The 17832-nt window shown below is 48.5% G+C and overlaps 1 protein-coding gene and 1 long non-coding RNA gene across 6 annotated transcripts in view; one reads left to right on the plus strand and one right to left on the minus strand.

Annotated features, from left to right (window-relative positions):
• MYLK (myosin light chain kinase) overlaps window positions 1–17832 on the plus strand; it is a 230189-nt gene that overhangs the window by 169168 nt on the left and 43189 nt on the right. For all 5 annotated transcript variants that reach the window (XM_081138328.1, XM_081138327.1, XM_081138330.1 and 2 more), the window contains 3 exons: window positions 12097–12147; window positions 12910–13037; window positions 14890–15043. In XM_081138328.1, the coding sequence (XP_080994454.1) occupies window positions 12097–12147; window positions 12910–13037; window positions 14890–15043 (333 nt within the window). The remainder of the gene's footprint in view (window positions 1–12096; window positions 12148–12909; window positions 13038–14889; window positions 15044–17832) is intronic.
• Window positions 251–16672, minus strand: LOC308557668. The gene is made up of 3 exons (XR_013998873.1): window positions 16622–16672; window positions 10376–10433; window positions 251–337 (listed from the first exon to the last, which is right to left on the minus strand). It is a non-coding gene; the product is annotated as an uncharacterized lncRNA (long non-coding RNA).

Raw genomic sequence — 17832 nt, forward strand, 5'->3', positions numbered from 1 at the left:
ATTGAACTGCAATGGGGAGCCTCTGTTTATCAAGAGTAAACCTTTAATAAGTTGTTGGAAGTGCATAAACAACTCTAAGAAAAACCTAGTAAAAATGGGTTAATGATTTTTATCTCGCAAAAGGATTTTTATGCCCATGCTCTGTTAGTTACAGGGAATGTGAGCAGAAGATGCCAGATCTTAGAAGAGCACTAAGTACTTGTGAAACAGGAGTCTCCTGGGGGCGCAGCGGGAGTGCATGGAGCTTAAGCTGGGATGTCAGCAGCCTCCTGTCCTCAGCTCTGGTCCATTCATCCCAGTGAGGTCCTGAGGGAGGTGAGGGGGGGTCAGAGGGGATCTGGGAAAGAGGAAAACAAGCTGGAGAGTAAGCAGACCGGTCCTGGGCTCTTTGCCCCGAGAAGAGAGGGCTGTGGAAAACTCCCACCAAGTTGTCATCTTGCGGTTCTGGGGCAGGGGCTCTCCACTCTGGCTGCATAGTAGATTCACCTGGGGAACTTTCAGAAACACTAATGCTGGGGCTGCACCCAGGTGAATTAAATCAGAATCTCTGGGGATGGGACCCAAGCCTTAGCATTTGTTTAAGCTCCCTGCCATTCCAGTGTTCGGCAGGTCAGGCTGGAAACCAGCTGTTCCAGGGAAAGCCTGGGGCCCCTGCGCTGCTGGTCTTGAGGAGCAGAAGGGGTCTCCTCTACCCCTTCCATTAAGTGTGAACACCTCCGGGCGACTCATGCCCCGGTCCTCAGAGTATCTCAGTCACCTACCCCAGCCTCCACACTATAGGGAGGGAGCAAGGTGTTTGGCTCTGCAGTGTGGATGCTGGAAGACTCGTTCTTACCCCTCTAGAGGGAGCAGGAATGCTCAGTGGGCAGTGCTGCTTAGTGGGAGGGGCAGGACTGGCAGAAAGTGCTTCATCTCTCTCGAAAATGAACACGTTCACTGCTGGATTAATTCCACAGACACTGCTTGTCTGCTGAAGGGGAATTTCACTCTGTGTAGAGAGCCTTCATGTTAGAATTACAGACACACATGTGTCTCCATGTGCAGAGTGGCCACTTGGAATTCCTCTGCTGGCCCATCTACCCCCGCCCCCATCCCCCCACCTGTTACTCCCTGGAGGCACCTGAGGAGGCAGCTGCCCAGTGATAAGAAATGAAGAGGATGTCTTTTAGGCCTGCACTGCAGTTCTTTTCTCACTTTGGGATAATTTGTATTATTTATTAATTGCATAAGTTAAGTATACATGCATTCTTGTTTAAACATTTTAAACAGTATCGAAATATACCAAGTACAATGTGAAAGGCCTCTTTCATCTACCCCCAATTCCACTCACCTCAAATAGATTCACAATTACTTTATTCTGTGCATTTGCATTTACATATGCAACTTTATCACACAATCTGTATACCTCTGCAGCTTGCTTGCTTTCTCTTAACATTGCCATCTCCAGTCCCAGATATCTCTGATTCCATGAGAAAGCCCAGAGACCCGTGTCCCTGATTGGCCTGGCTGTGTGTGTGTGTGTGTGTGTGTGTGTTCATTTTTGTTAAGGGCTGAGAAGTACCTAATCTAACCAGGAAATCCATCTTTCCTGCCTGCGACTGAGGGAAGGTTGAGTGGTTTTCTTGTCAAACAGATTGTGGCCAGATCCCTCTCTGCAGGCCTCCCCTCCGCAGCGCCCACGTTCAGTCCCATAAGTGAGCTGTCAGGTGTGAGAGTGGACAGCACTTGTCCGCAGCGGGGCCTGAGAGCCCCGGGAGCCCTGCCATGGCTGAGCCAGTCTCCCCAACCCCAGAGGAGGGTGAGAGGAGTGTGAGTTAACCTGCCAGACACCCACTCACAGGCACAGGAATGAGGTGGGGTGGAGTGGGAAGATTTGGGGGTAAGGGAGACTCTGGGCCAGGCTACGGAGGAGGAGAATTGGTTTGGTTGAAGAGGAATGATAACATTGTTGGAGGGAGAAACTGCACAGATGCCAGAATGAATATTGTGAGGACACCTGACTCAGAGGATCATCTGCAGGTCATACGAAACAAGCACGTACTGAGCAGACATCTTCTTTGGTGCTCAATCTATGTCACTTCAGGCAAGTCTCACCCTACTGAGTTGTGCCCATTTTACAGGTGAGCAAAACTAAGCCTTTAAAAATTTAGAAAATTTAGAAAACTAAATTTTCCTGCCCAGGGTCTCATAGCTAGTAAGCTGTAGAACTGTGAGGCCAACCCTGCTCTACGTTCCTGCCACAGCAAACACCCTGTGCCTTGGCGTAGCCTCAGAGCCACACTTTGTACTGTCCACACAGGCCTGGGCAGCACTTCTGTCTGCCCACTTTGGGGGCAGAGGTCTGACTGTCATTGGAGCTGGGGGGAGGGGGGGCAGCTGGCAAGCTTCCCTGGATCTTGAGATCTGTCAGGGTGTTTGCTGCAGGTTTCTCAATGAGAATTTTTAAAATACCTTTATTTGATATAATTTCAAATTTGCAGAAAATTTGCAAGAATAGTACAAGAAACTTTTGAATACACTTTACCTAGATTCACTAATTATTTACATTTTGTTTCATTGCTTTATCGTGCCATGTGTATATATTCATATACATACTTGCCATTCATCATATATTCATACAGATATATATTTACAGTATATCTTAGAGCTCATATACATATATACTATGTATATGTTCATACAGATATTCACCGTTCATCTTATAGATATATATTCCATATATGAATGAATTAGAGACATCATGCCCTTGACCTCTAAATACTCATTGTGTATCTAGGAACAGAACCACAATGCATTTATTAAAATCAGGAAACTTAACATTGAGCCAATACTGCTATCTAATCCACATCTATACTCGATTTTTGTTGATTGTCCCAATATCTTTTTGGCTGGTTTTCCCCTTCTTGATGGGTATTTAAATGGCATCACTCCTGGAACATAATGGACTCCTCCAGCCCAGAGCAGGCTGTCTCCTACCTTTGGAGAACTAATAAGAGAGAAGTGTGCACCGAGAGAAGCATCCAAGACTCCTCCCCTGAGCTGAGAGGGTGTGGAGCGGCAGCAAGCTCAGGCACAGGGTGTGGCCAGATAGCCACTGGGCTAGAGAGCAGGGGACAAAAGTCTTGGTTTTATCACTAATTAAACACTTGGCCTTGGTGAAAGTCCTTTGTACCTCTGGACCTTGGCTTCCTTGCCTGCCAATGCAGACTTTCTCCGACTGATCCCAGGTTTTTGCAGCTCTGACATCAGGCCATTCATTGGAATGCTTTTTCTGAAGTGACACAGTTCAGGTGAGGTCAGCTAACTCCCTTGGTACCATCTGATGTGTGAGGCTCAGAGCCACAGCCAACATGGGTTTGTTGCACAGCAGCAGGGACATCCCGACAGGAAGGAGGCCGTAAGCATAAGGCCCAGGCTTGAGGTGTTCTAGCCAGAAGGAATCTGAATGGACTTTGTGGGAAGAAGACATCAGTGGGGCTTAAGAAATGGTTTTAGAAAATACAGATGAGGCCGTGCCAGCGCAGTAACAGACTCGGGGTTTTTCCTATCAGTCTGCAGAGCTGATGGTCTTTTGGAAAAGAGATAGATGGGCGTCCACAGGGCACTTTTATAACTTGAGGACACGCACCAGGGCCTGTCCACCTCTGAATCTTCTGTGCCCGGCCTGAGCGGGAACATAATAAGTGTTTGAGTTTCCAAATTGATTCATGAATTTCCAGGCTTTAAGGGCCTCTGCCTCCACCATGTTTCTGGGATTTGGGGAGACACAGGTGGAGCACCCCTTTGTATTCCATGCCTGGCCTTGGTCTGAGCTGCACCTCTGCCACTGGTCACTTTGGCTTCAGTCACCACGATGGACCATCCAGATATGAAGCTTGTCGATATCTCTGCTTTGGCCTCCCATGTGTGTCTTTCTTTGAAACCAAAAGTCATGCCAACTTGAAAGCATCTTGGGATATCAAAAACAGTGTCCGGTTTTCCTGAAAGGTTACCCCAGAATCAAATCTTTCTTTTAAATATTCTCTCCAGGTCATTCATAGGGAATATTAAATCCTGATAGGATTCAAGAACTAAAAGGAGATGCTGGAGAGGCTGAGACTTGGCATCAACTCACCTGGCAGTGAAAGATGTGCGACGTGGAGAGAAGCTGGGGTATTTCCATGAATGTCTTTGAAAGCTGGTACCAACTCCCACTTACTCCCAACCAGAGTATCGGTCTATGAGGAGCAATGGTGCCTACCACCGTCCTCTACTCTGCCATGCATGTGACCCACCTGGGGCTGCTGCCACAGCTCCTTCTTGGCTCTCCCACTGCCTCCTACAAGCCAGTTAAATGTCAGGAAGGGTCCTCCCCTGGAGGACGCCGGCAGGCCACCCTGGCACTGCTCTCTGTTACGCCTGGCTGCCTCTTTCACAACCTTCCTGGCGTTCCGTGTCCTGGGGGCTTGAGGATGGGTGTCTGTGGTAACAAGAGGAGCAGTGTTCTTCCGGAATCTTCTTATGTGGCAGCCTTTGCTATGGGGGGATGCATCCAGGAACTTTGCCCAGAGATGTTAATTCTGGGAAAACAACCAGTATTTCTGCACAAATCTGTAAGGAACTGGAAGGGGCTTGGTGTGTGCAGGGGAGAGGTGGTGGCTGTCAAGTTGCCCGGAGCCTGGGCCTGCCCCAGTGCAGGGCAGTGGGACTCAGCCTTCCATCCCCAGGTCCTCACTGCCACCCTCCTGCTCTGACACAGCCTGTAGGGTGGGCACTCCCTGCACCCTTCATCCAGTCCGAGACCCCTTTGGGAGCCTTTGGCAGAAAGTTAATGCTGATTTTGGGAATTGTGAAGATTTTGATGTCTATTTTTAGTTAACTACCTAAAAAGGGCAATGTCCCCAGAGAGGCAGAGATCCAGGGACCTTCTCGTACCCAAGGCTATTCAGGCCACCTCCCTAATTCTCCTTTGCTTTTCATTATCTCAGAACCTTTGACCCTGTGAGACCCGCCTTCAAGCTCTGTAAATATCTCTCCCAAATGCTTGCTCTTGTCTTTCTGCCCTTGAGTCCCTGGAGAGATGTACTCAGCTGCCTTCAGACTGAGCAGTCTGGAATCTTCTTGGCTTGTTGACCTCCTCCCTGCCAGGACAGAAGGTTCATGAGGCTAGGACTAGTTTCGGACTTGGGCAGGCTGGGGCAGAAGCAAAAGATAGATTATGCAGGCACCTGCAGGCTGGCCTCCTCCAGCCCTGCCCAGGTTTCCCTGGAGGCATCCACATTCAAAGCTTTGATCCATGATGTTTTCACTGGACTGCTTCACTCCTTCCAGCCCCCTTCTCCTGTCTAACGTGGAAGGTTCAGCACCTGGAAGGTTCCATCTGGTTGGTAAGCCAGGAGGCTTCTCCTTTTCATGGAACGTTGCACAAGGATTCAAGCTCCAGGACCTATGTCTCAGCATCAGAGCCCAGGAGTGTTCTTGGGAATTCCTAGGTTAACAGAAATCCTCAGGGGTTCCACTCATGCCTTTAACAGCTATTTTTCAAGTATGTGCCAGGTTCTGTGCTAGGCACTGATGATACAGAAGGTGAGCAAGGTAGGTCTTGTTCCTGTCCCCAGGGAGCTTGCCGTCATATATGCATGTTGAGGCAGGTTTCTGCAATTGCATTGCCTTGTGATGGGTGCTGAGATAGAACCACCTCGGAAGGGCATGGGACCCAGCCTGGTGGTCGTGATCCATGAGCTGAGACTTGCCTGTGGAATGTGTAGCAGTCAGCAAAGAGCTGATGGCAAAAGCCTGGTATTGCAGAAACTGAACGGCATTCAGTGTAGAGAGCAGTGCCCCCCAGAAAGTGGTGCAGGGACCAGCAGCATTGGCATCCCAGGAAGACCAGGAATCTGTGCTTTTAGCAGTTTCCCAGGTGATCATAATGCGCACTAGATTTTTTTTTTTTTTAAACCCACATCTTTATTGATTTCAGTGAGAGGAAAGGAGGGGGAGAGAGAGAGATAGAAACATCAATGATGAGAGAGTCATTGATCGGCTGCCTAGCCCACAACCCAGGCATGTGCCCTGACCAGGAATCGAACCCCGATCTCCTGGATCCTAGGTCGATGCTCAGCCGCTGAGCCACGCCCAGCAGGGCGCGCACTAGATTTTGAGAACCACTGATACTGAGCGTCAAGGGCATGGGTGAGGGTGTTCCCCAAAAGGGAACGCAAGAAGGCAGGCTGGAAATTAAAGATCTCCAAGCGCCTTGTAAGATGAGTTGGACTTGATCCCGAGTGGCAGTGGGCAGTTACTGGAGAGGTTTGAACAGTGGAATGACATCAGACCTGCATCTGAGAAAGAAAACTTTGGCCACAGAGTGATGGATATGTTAGGTTGGGGCCTAGGAGGTGGTATACTTAGGAGTGGAATGGTGATAGTGGGGATGTGGAAGGTGGCAGACCGAGGAGGTATTTAGTTGATGGAATTGAAGATGTTAGTGACTGGATATGGGTGGGAAGGGGGCCTTGGGAGAAAGGGGAACAAGCAGCAGTGTGGGGAGAAGATCCTGGTTTGGGTTGGGAATGTATTTCTACTCAGCCACATGTGCTTTTATGAATCCAGCAAGCCATCTGACTTTTATGCAAACCCACCTCCTTTTTCATGAAATGGAAACAGTGTGAGGTGCCCTGCTTAAGTTTGGTTGGGTAAAAACCAAATGAGAGAAAGGACCATGGGTTAGAAACAAGGCAGAATCCAGCTCTCTACGGGAAACCCGGTTTAGAATCAGGCGACCCTACTTTCCAATCCATAAATTAGGTTCTAAGCCCGGAGTACAATTAATGGATTGCAGCAGATGGTCATATAATATATATATATAGAATAGGATACAGAACATTGTTAACATTTAAAATTGGTTTTACTGGTAAGAACCAAACCAGTTTCAAATGCTAACCAATTCAAACATCAGAAGCTCCAAATTTAAAGAACAAACATAAAACTTCGGCCTTCAATTCCATTTGACTGTAACACAGAAAGATGGATATTAGTTCAGACTCTACCTCTGGCACATAGGTTTACTCAGGGCTGCCAGGAATAGTTGGTATAGGGCAGGGCTTGGGCATCATCTGATTTCACACTGTGCTGTTGCACCTCCTTGTCAACTCCTGGTCCACCACTCCAGGGGCTGTCAGCCTCCCTCCTGGCCCCAAGGCCCACACACAGCTGCATTCATTTGTCCTAACAAAGCACCACAGACTGGGTGGCTTAAACAGCAGAAATGTATCGTCTCATGGTTCTGGGGCTAGAAGTCCAAGATCAGTGTGTCAGCAGGTTTGGTCTCTCCTGAGGCCTACCTATCTCCTTGACTTGCAGATGGCTCCCTTCTTGCCATGTCCTCACATGACCTTCCTATTGTGTCCAAATTTCTTAAGACCCACCCTAATAGCCTCATTTTAACTTAATTACCTCTTTTTTCTTTTCTTTTTTCCCAATCCTCATCTGAGGATACTTTTTCCCATTGCTTTTCAGAGAGAGAGTGGAAGGGGGGGAGAGAGAGAAACATCGATGTGAGAGAGACACATCAATAGGTTGCCTCCCACATGCGGGCACGGGGATTGAGCCTGCAACCCAGGTACATGCACTTGGCCCGAACCTGGGACCCTTCAGTCCACAGGCTGACACTCTAACCACTGAGCAAAACTGGCTAGGGCTTAATTACCTCTTTAAAGGCCCTATCTTACAGTCATATCCCGAGGTACGGGTGTTAGGGCTGAACGTATGAATTTGGAGGGACACAACTAAGCCCACAACAGTCCTCCACAAAGTTCCTCTGACCAGATGGCTTTCCTCCTCCACAGGAGGTCAGATCCTGGCTATGGTCACAGCCTTTCTTCTTCCCTCGAGGGCCTCTCTCTTCCAGTTGTGCCCTCTCCCTTCCCAGCAGCCCCAGATGAAGAGGGACAGGGGCTTCCTGGCTCAGCCAGTCATGGCTGTTTCATGTTCCATCCAGTACCCACTCCCGAGGGATCTGCCTTTCTCATGTTCTTCCTGTCTAGCACCTTTGAGCTCTCCCTTTCCTAGCCTCACACTCTTCTCTCACCCTGGAAGAAACCTTAGCTGCACCTTCCTCTTCTGTCACCCCATTTCTCTCTGTCCCTTCACCTCCAGAATTCTTGATGGATTAGTTGACTCCCTACCTGTTTCCTTGAGAATATCCTCTGGAGTGACGTCTGACACCCCTGTCCCACTGCACCTGCCCTCTCCAGCACCACCCATCACTCGGTACTGGTCAAACCTGAAGCCCACTTCCCAGTGCCTGTTGTCTTCCCCCCTTGGTCACAGTGACTGTCTTCCTTCTGCCTCGCAAAGTCCTCCCACAGACTCTCTCCTTCACTCCAGTGCTTCACTGTGGGCATCGCCTGGGATCAGACATTGGCCCCTTCTCATCTTTTACTGCATTCTTTTCTCCAAAGAACTGACCCACCCCAAGAGTTTCCATTACAGATTGCATTTTTGATCCTGAAATCTTTCACTTCTAGTCTCCACCAACCTCTCTCTGATCTCTGAATTCTGATATGGAGTTTTTGCCTACATACAGATTAAATTCTTTCATCTACCACTCTCTCTTGGACCAAGCCAAACTCATCTTTTACTCCCAAATTCCAAAATCTATCAATATCATTTCCCCCATTTATCCAAGCGAGAATTCTCTAAGGAATCTTTGTACCTCTCTTTTATTTAGCCCTAATTTTTTTTAAACTTTCCCTGTGTCTCTTACTCATATTTTCTTTTCTGCCACCTTTACCAAAGCTGGGCCTAGATGACCAGTTGCTTCCAAGAGTATGGCAATAGCCTCCTAATTGGGTATCCTTGTTCCCCAGGGATTGTAGATGTCCAGATGTCCTCTGGCCCAGGCAGACTGCTGTTTGTGTGGACTCCCTGACCACTCAGGGCAAAGACCCGACTCCCAGACTTGGCACCCCAGACCAGCACTGTCCAATGGGACTTCTGTGATAGCGGCAGTGTTCTGTGTCTGCACAGTATGGTAGCCACTAACCACATGTGGCTATAGAGCACTTGGAATGTGACTAGTGACTGAGGAGCTGAACTTTTAATTTTCTTGGATTTAAATTGTCATACTATTCTCACACCACTGCTCTCTAATCCCAGCCCTGTGCTCTGGCCACCCTCCCCAGACATCACCCTGACTCTCAGCTCTGAGCCACTCCCTGCCCCTGAGCTATGGGACAGCTCTTCTCCCTTCTCTATTTCAGATCTTCTCTAGTCCTCGGGCCCTCCCCATGTCCCGCCTCTGAGCCCTTCCTAACCATCTCCTTATCCCACAGTGTATGTTCTTTCTCCCTCATGTGAGCAACCATGTCATGTTGGCTGGATAAATTCATTTTTAAAATGTTCTATTCAACCTCTATTTTGAAATAATTTCAGGCTTATAGGAAAGTTGCAAAAATAATACAAATCTTATATACCTTTTACTCAGATTCTTCAAATATCAACATTTTATCATGTTTTCTTTATCATATTTCGTCTCTCCCTCTCTTTTTCCATCTCTCTTTCCCCCACACCCACACATTATCAGCAGTTTGAAAGTAAGTGGCATGTATGTTATCCTCTGCACCTAAATTCTTCAGTGTATATTTCCTAAAAACACAGTTTCTTATGAAAGCACATTTGGGAGGTCAAAACACAAAATTAACATTGATGCAATACTATCATCTAATTTATTGGACTTAGTTAAATTTTTCCAGTTGTCCTATAAATGTCCTTTATGGCAAAAGAACAAGACCACGTTTTTTGACATTTAAGCTCTTGAGGACAAGCCCTGATGTCTACGTTTGGTTGGTTTTCTCCTCAGCACGCAAGCTAGTAGTCTGTACTAATTGGCATGTTCCTGGCACATAGTAGGCCCTCAGTAAGTTTTTTTTTTTAATCCTCACCGAGGATATTTTTTTCCATTGCTTTTCAGAGAGAGTGGAGGGGGGTGTGGGGAGAGAGTGAGAGAGAGGGAAACATTGATTGGTTGCCTCCCCCACCCACCCTGACTGGGGCCGGGGATTGAGCCTGCAACCGAGGTACATGCCCTTGGCTGGAATCAAACCCAGGACCCTTCAGTCCACAGGCCGACATTCTAACCGCTGAGCCGAACTGGCCAGGGTCCTCAGTAAGTTTTTATGAGTTGGACGGATAGATCAATAATGGTGACAAACCAGGGTCAACTTGACTGAAGCAGGCCTCTCCCTGGGCTCAGCCACGTAACTGGTAGTTATCAGCTCTGTGCTCCCAACATGCTTCTGTAGGGATCAACTGCTTATACGATCCTCTTGGGGCTCTCGGTAGCAGTTCTCCCATTTTCCTGATGCACTTGACAATCCACAGTTAGCTGACCTACCTGTGGCCGCAGAGCAACTGCATGCCTAAGCCAGGACATACCACTGCCTCTCTGTAACCTGCAGAGGCAAAGCGTTGTGGGTGAATAATGCTAACATAACCCCGCTCGTTCATTCAATAGTCATCGAGTGCCTACTGCGTGTCAGGCACATTGGGTATACAGCTTATACTTTAGGGGGAGGCAAAGGGCAAACAAATAAGTGAATACATAGTTATATAGTGGTAAGTGCCCCGGAGAAAATAAAGTGGGGAAAGCAGTGCTGGGGTGAAGGATTGATATTTGATATAAAGTGCTAAGGGAGGAACTCATTGGGTAAGTGACTTGTCCCCATTTTTTGTGTTAAGGTATAATTTACATGCGGTAAAATTCACCCATTCTAGTGCATAGTGCTGTGAACCTTACATATAATCAGGTAACTACCACCACAATAAAATATGGTTCCATCACCTCCAAACATGTCCCGGTGCCTCACACTGGCTGGGTGGCTCAGTTAGTTGGAGCATCATTCCATACACCAAAAGGTTGCAGGTCGATTCCCAGTCAAGGTAAACACCTAGGTTGTGGGTTCAGTCCCTGGTTGGGGTATGTACAGGAGGCAACCGATTCATGTTTCTCTCTCATATCAATGGTTCTCTCCCTTCCTCTCTCTCTAAAAATCAATTAAAAAAAAATATCCTCAGGTGAGGTTAAAAAAACACATACACAAAAACATGTCCCTGTAATGGCCAACCCCTCCCCCACCCACCTCTGGCAAGCACTAATCTATTCTCTGTCCCTTTAGCTTTGCCTTTTCTAAAATGTCATGGAAATAGAATTATACAGTTTGTAGCCTTTGATTCTGGCTTCTCTTAGCAGAAGAGATGAATTGCCAATGAGATTCATCCATGCCGTGTATCTGTAGTATGTTTCTTTTTATTGATGAGTAGTATTTCATTGTATAAAGGTACCATTCTCCAGTTGTATTTGGATATCTTCTAGCTTTGGGTAATATAAATAAAGCCACTACAAAATATTCACATTCAGGTATTTGTTTGCATGTAGATTTTCATTTCACTTGGATAGATTACATGGCCTTTAGGCAAAGCCCTGAAAGAAATATGAAAACAAGCCATGAAGACAGCTGAGGCTATTTTTGCATATTTACCGTATTATTATTTAGCCCAACGGATAGGTTTGTGCTGCAAAACGGGTCTGTTTGGGTCATTTTTTTATGTGAATTGTTTGGCGGTAAGCATGGAGGAGATCATTGGTTAGCTCGTTCATTTGTTCAGTCATTCATTGATCCATTCAACAAAGATTAAAAAAATGAAAGTCCACAGTCCACAGTCCACAGTCTGAGACCCTTGGATACACACCAAAGGCTAATTTTAGTTGGTTTATCTGACATAATTTCCTTTTCTGAGTTTCCTGAAAGCTGGGGTGAGAGAATAGTTAGTGAGTCTGGGTTGTTGTCATTGAAATGGACAATGGAGGTGTAAGCATTTTTCAGTTTCCTCTCAATGGAGACTCTAGGGACCCTCTCCAGAGGCCGCCCCGAGAACTGATATTTATTCTATCATAAGGTTTTCAGGGTGAGCCTACAAGATCCCCAGAAAGACGTACAGCAGTGAGAGCTCTGTCTAGATGAAGGGCCAGTGGGAAAGGCTGCATCCTCCTAGGACTCAGGAGCTCTGTGAAAAACGGAACTGACAGAAAGTAACCTGTGGACTTCTTTGTTTCAGGTGATGCAACTGTGAAAAAGAAACCTGCCCCCAAGACACCTCCGAAAGCAGGTAATTGGTCATAGCAATGTGTGGGGAGTCATCTGCCATGAGGACTGTTCCTTTGCCCTGCTAGACTGACCACCGGGTATGTGGCCCCAGGAGGCCACCTGCATCCCTAGTTCAAGCTCTGCATTTTCCAGGCTCAACTTTCCCCCAGAGCCCCTGCACAGCTTAGTCCCCAGCCTCTTTCACTACTATCTTTTCTCCTGCTTCCCCTGTAAGGACCGCGTCACACAGTAGTCTCCACTCTCCCATCCGTTCTGCAAAATTCTACTTAACCTTCTCCCTTCACTCTGCCCCTAAGGGGGCGATCCACACTGTGCTGTTTTAATGCTCTGCTCTATCTGTCCTTGTCATATGGAGCCTTGTCTGTTTTCCATTGAAAGACACTGGGGGACATGAACCATACTGAGCCACCCAGCCAGGGTGACCTGGAGGTTGAAAGGCAAGGTGCTGTTTAATTAACAAAGGAGTTAGAATGGAGATTCAAAAAATTAGGGTAATATACAAATTCTAGTGCTACCAACCAATGGAGAATTATGCCATGTAACTTGTGTGGCCACATCCGAGGGACTCGGAATAAAGAGGTGAACAAACCGAGCAAGTCCATCAGCTCCGGGTCCTGAAGCAGTGGCCATGGCCCTCGGTCCTACCCTGAGGTTTCCGGGAGACGAGAGAGGAGCGAGGGACCAGCGTGGCCAGCAGGGCCCGGTGAGACCAGCATGTCTGAGCCCCTTCCTCCTCACTTGCTCTCTCACCCTTCCCCTCCAGCCATGCCCCCTCAGATCACTCAGTTTCCCGAGGACCAGAAGGTGCGCGCAGGAGAGTCTGTGGAGCTGCTCGGTAAAGTGACCGGCACCCAGCCCATCACCTGCACCTGGATGAAGTTCCGAAAGCAGGTCAGTGGAAGAGGAGAGTGGCCCGAGAACGACCCACACAGCCTCTAGGCGAGGGGGACGGGAAATGCTCCAGTGGAGGCAGCGTCGCCCTTCCTCATCACGGGCCTTAGGGACGGGGGGAGCCCTCGCCCACTCACCACCACCCCTCCATCGCACCTGAGTTCTTACAATAGCCCTTCCTTCCGAATCTCTTGACACCTGCTTTATAGACTATTGGTATAATAGAGAAAAGTATGAAGGAAGAAGTAGAAACCACCCTTGGTTCCCATCTGATTTTTAGGAAAACAGAATCACTGACCTAAATGACCTCTCGGCCCCTGTAAGCGCTCTGGGATTCTGTGCCAGTCCGATGAACCCAGTCTGTGGGAACAGCTTAAACTTACCACATGCTGAAGGGATAAAAGTGAATCTGAGTATTTGGATAGATAAACTGTACGTTAAATAGAATGTTGACTTGCTGGCCCAGAAATCAAGCTACCATTTATAATCATGGCCCTATGGGAAAATGTTTGAAATTCCGAACAACCCAGCTCTTAAAGGAACTTGGAGATCCCACACTGGCAGTGTGTGCCCAGACACATGATCAACAGAGGCCCTGGGGCAGAGGGCTGCACTGGATCAGAGACTCTATAGAGGTGTGAGGATTTCTTCTGAGCCCTCTGTTACTCAATTTCCAAACCATTCAAGTTGTCTTAAGGCCCAGAAATGGGAGGCTAGTACCAGGAAGGAAAAGAGGGTTGGTCTCAAAAGCTGAAGAAGAGAAGCTGGCCTTCACCATCCCAAAGCACGTTCGCGCTGGGCGATGACTGGGCCAGCATTGTCTGAAGTAAGGTGGACTCTCATCCCTTTTCAGAGACATTTAGCCAGGTCTCAGCTCTGTCTCTGTCGTACTCTTGGAAATGTCCTGTATCTCTTATCCAGTATGTAGCCACTAACCATGTGTGACTGTTAGTACTTGAACTGTAACTGATGTAATTAAGGAACTGAATATTAAATTTTAAGTAATTAAAAGTTATTATAATAGCTTTGTTGAGATATAATTCACACACCATAAACTTCACTCTTTTAAACTTACTCTTTAAAAGTGGTTTTTAGTATACTCACAAGGTTGTGGGACCATAACAATGATCTAATTCCAGAATGTTATCAGCAGCCCAAAAAGAAACCCCAGACCCATTAACAGTCATTCCCTCCCTTCCCCCAGACCCTTGGCAACCATTTGCCTACTTTCTGTCTCTATGGATTTGCCTATTCTGGGCACTTCTTATAAATGGAATCCTATAATATGTTTTCTTTTGTGTCTGGCCTTTTTTCACTTAGCATAATGTCTTCAGGGCTCATTCACATTGTAGCACGAATCAGTACTTCATTCTTTTGTATGGCCAAATAATATTCCATTGTCTGGATATAACATTTATCCATTTGTTAGTTGATGGATGTTTGGGTTAGTAGCCACATGGGGCTAGCGGCTGTGGTTTCAACTGCACAGAGAGGTCAGAACCCATAGGGCTGGGATTTATAAGTGGTTTTGCTCAGATGTGGCCTCCCACTATCCCATCCCAGGGTGATGGAGGAAGACTAGGATACTCCTGAACTCCGATCTAGAGCAGCCACTGCAGAGTTCCTTCCCCCAATCCTGCCCAGCACCCCATGTCTGTCCCAGATCTGGACCCCTCAGGGAGGCTTGGCTCTGGAGGCAGCAGAGGAGGGGTCTTGGGGGGAAGCCCAGAGTCCAGGCAAGGCCAACCCCCCACAGCTTGTGCAGCTGTATCCCCTTGGGAGTGGGGAACAGGGGTCAGCCCCCCTTCCTTTCCTGGCCCGTCTCCAGTGCCTGCCCACCCTCTGCCCACAGATCCAGGAAAGCGAGCACATCAAGGTGGAGAACAGCGAGAGCGGCAGCAAGCTCACCATCCTGGCCGCGCGCCAGGAGCACTGCGGCTGCTACACGCTGCTGGTGGAAAACAAGCTGGGCAGCAGGCAGGCCCAGGTCAACCTGACTGTGGTTGGTGAGTCTGGGGACGGGCAGCCTGGGAGTGGGGGACAGGGAAGGTGGGGACCTCCAGGCAGGATGGTGGACCTCAAGGCCTCATCTCCCAGGGGACCTGTCCTTCTGCACCCATCATCCCTGCCCACAGCCTCCCCTACTCCCACTTTATTGCTCTCTCCCTGGACTCACACTGTTGCTGTGCTTCATGCTTGTTGAGAACTCCAGACCCCACCCCACGCACACTTCACAGGGTTTCCCTCTTCCTGCGCGTCCCCGCCTGGCTTTCTTTCTGCCCTGTGGCGACCCTGAGCTCCGCTACTCCAGGCCCTCTCCTGCTGGCACCTAAAACTCCCTCTCCCTCCACCACCCTTCCCCCAGTCAGTCCCCTTGAAATCTTCACCTTGAGTTAAGGCTGCCTTCCGACTTCACTGCTCCCACACCTGGTTTTCGGGGCATTGCGGGAAGATCACATCAACCAACAGGTTCAGTCTGGACTCTGACAAGATCCAGCCTTGGTCAAGGCATCAGTGCTGATCAGTGCCCTCCCCCACTCTCTGAGGTCGCTTATCACCCCGCTGGTCATGGCCTCTCACTTCTCTGAGAATTAGGAGGCATCAGGCATGGCCTTGCTCAGGCTCTTGGCCCCACACCTGCAGGTGGCAATGTCCGTCCCCAGGCTGACCTCACCCTCCAGGCTCTGGGGGTGGCCAAGCTTTCTCCCCTTGAGGCTGCTTCCTCCCCCTGCTCTCTGGATCCAAGGCTCTTGGGGTGCCACCCCCTCCTCTCTTCCCTTCCACTCCACCTCTACTTCTCCCATCTCAGCCACACCGGCACCTCGCCTCGCTCTAGCCACCCTACCATCTCTTCCTGCCCCCTCCTTATGGCCAAGCCCTCTGGAAGGGAATGCTCTCTCCTCTCATTCTGCTCCCTCACTCCCAGGGACCCTTAAGCTCCCTGCAGCCTCCCCTGCACACCCCAGGAGTCTGCTGGGATCACCCTCCTGAGGTCACTATGACCTCCTAATCCTAAATCTACTCCTTTCTTCCTATCTCCTACGTCCCAGTGTTGGGTTGAGTCTGTCTCCAGGCTGATTCTCAAGTTCACTCTGTTCTCTTCATTCCAGCCACTGTGTTGTTCATGTCACTGTCCTCTCTCTCCTGAAACACCTACTAGCTTCCTAACTGGTCTCCCGCTGTTGGTCGTGCTCAGATCCTTATCCCCCCATGAGGCAGGTGCTCAGGACAGACAAGGAATGGCAGATGACAGAGCAGACTGATGGACAGTAGGCCGTGCCCCTGTACACTTGTCAGCCTTCATATGTTGTGCACATGAAAGCCTTTGACCTGGTGCTTATTGATCTGATCTTTCTTTTGTTTCCTTAGGTCAGGAGTTTTAAATCTGGGGAGCCAGTGTACCGGGGGTCAGGGAATAGAAGGGGCCCTTTTCTCTTTTGGTGACTCTGGATGCTTACTCAGTAGTTTCCCCCCATAGAGCCAGGAACATTTGGGGCAGGGGGTCCCGGGCTTAGTGCCAGTGATCCAGTCTCTCTTTACATTAAGACCTGTGCCTGCAGTATTGATTGGCCCCACGCCCTTACCTGTCAGCAAGCATCGGTTTCCAGTTTTTCTGGGTGTTCTCTCTCATCTGCGCCTGCTTGGGGAACTTTGGGGTCCACTCCTCTGAACTGCTTTTCTGTGCCCAGTGCCCCCTGCACTGGACCAGCGCCACTCTGTGCCACACACTCCCCTCCCCCATCACCAGTGCACGAGCTGCAGATCTGGCCTTTTATGGTTTAGTTTCTTATGCTCCTCGGCCAGTACTGACAGGACCATTGCCGTGGCCGCCCGCCAGCTGGCAGGAGCAGCATGTTAAATACCGTCCTGGGAGGGGAATGGAATGGAGGGACCGGGCTTTCTGTCTGCCTCCCCTTCGTAGAGCTAAGAATAGAATTGCTCAATAAATGAGGACTTGCATTGATGCAAACAGCAAATCCCCACTCATTCAGGGCCCGTGGATTTAGAATTACTCTAAAGTAAACCTGGATTAAGCCCAGATTTACCTGCACATCTCTATGGACATCTGTGTATTATCTGATCAAGGTTGATTAACTAGATGTAAAATGTAAACGAGATGAAATAGGAATTGTTTGGCTTATTCTGGACGGTTTTCAAGCCCTTTGGAAGCATCCATTTACAGGCTAGCTAAATAAGGCTGGTTTAACACAACTTCTGCTTGTCAGCAGTAAATGTCTCTTCGTGTATGTTCTTTAGAGCACCACTTTCTTTGCAGATAGTTTGTGACTCCTATTTTATAAATGACAATAAACAGCCTTCCCTTCAGTTAGTTTAAATGAGTAATGCTTAGCTATTTTAAAGGCTTATGATTATTATATGTTGAAAAGCAGTGCAGGGATTTGTGACGCTCAGAGGGCCTGTGCCTATGCCTGCACCTCTAGCCACAGCCTCAGAGGGATGGGGGTGTCACTCGGGCAAAAGAGAGCAGCCCTACCCAGATGATTTCCTTCCTGTAATTTGTCCAGCAAGAGAAAAACAGGTCACTTTGCATATCTTTAAAGGAGGAAAACAAAGTAGAGAGAACCCCAAATACCCAGTAACCCCCAAGTTCTATCTGAGCCTGGAACTTGCATGCTTTTTAAGGGCCAGAGACTCTCCTTCGTAGTGCTTGGCTTGGATTTCAGCACAGTGTGTTCCTGATCTTATTCTACCTTATAGCCTGGAAAATAAGAGGCCCTTAGAGCAAGGCTCTGGAGATTTTTTGGAATCTCCTTTTGGCTCTGCCACAGGCTAG

Source organism: Miniopterus schreibersii (assembly GCF_964146895.1).
Source record: "Miniopterus schreibersii genome assembly, chromosome: 5".
NCBI classification, from domain to species: domain Eukaryota; kingdom Metazoa; phylum Chordata; class Mammalia; order Chiroptera; family Miniopteridae; genus Miniopterus; species Miniopterus schreibersii.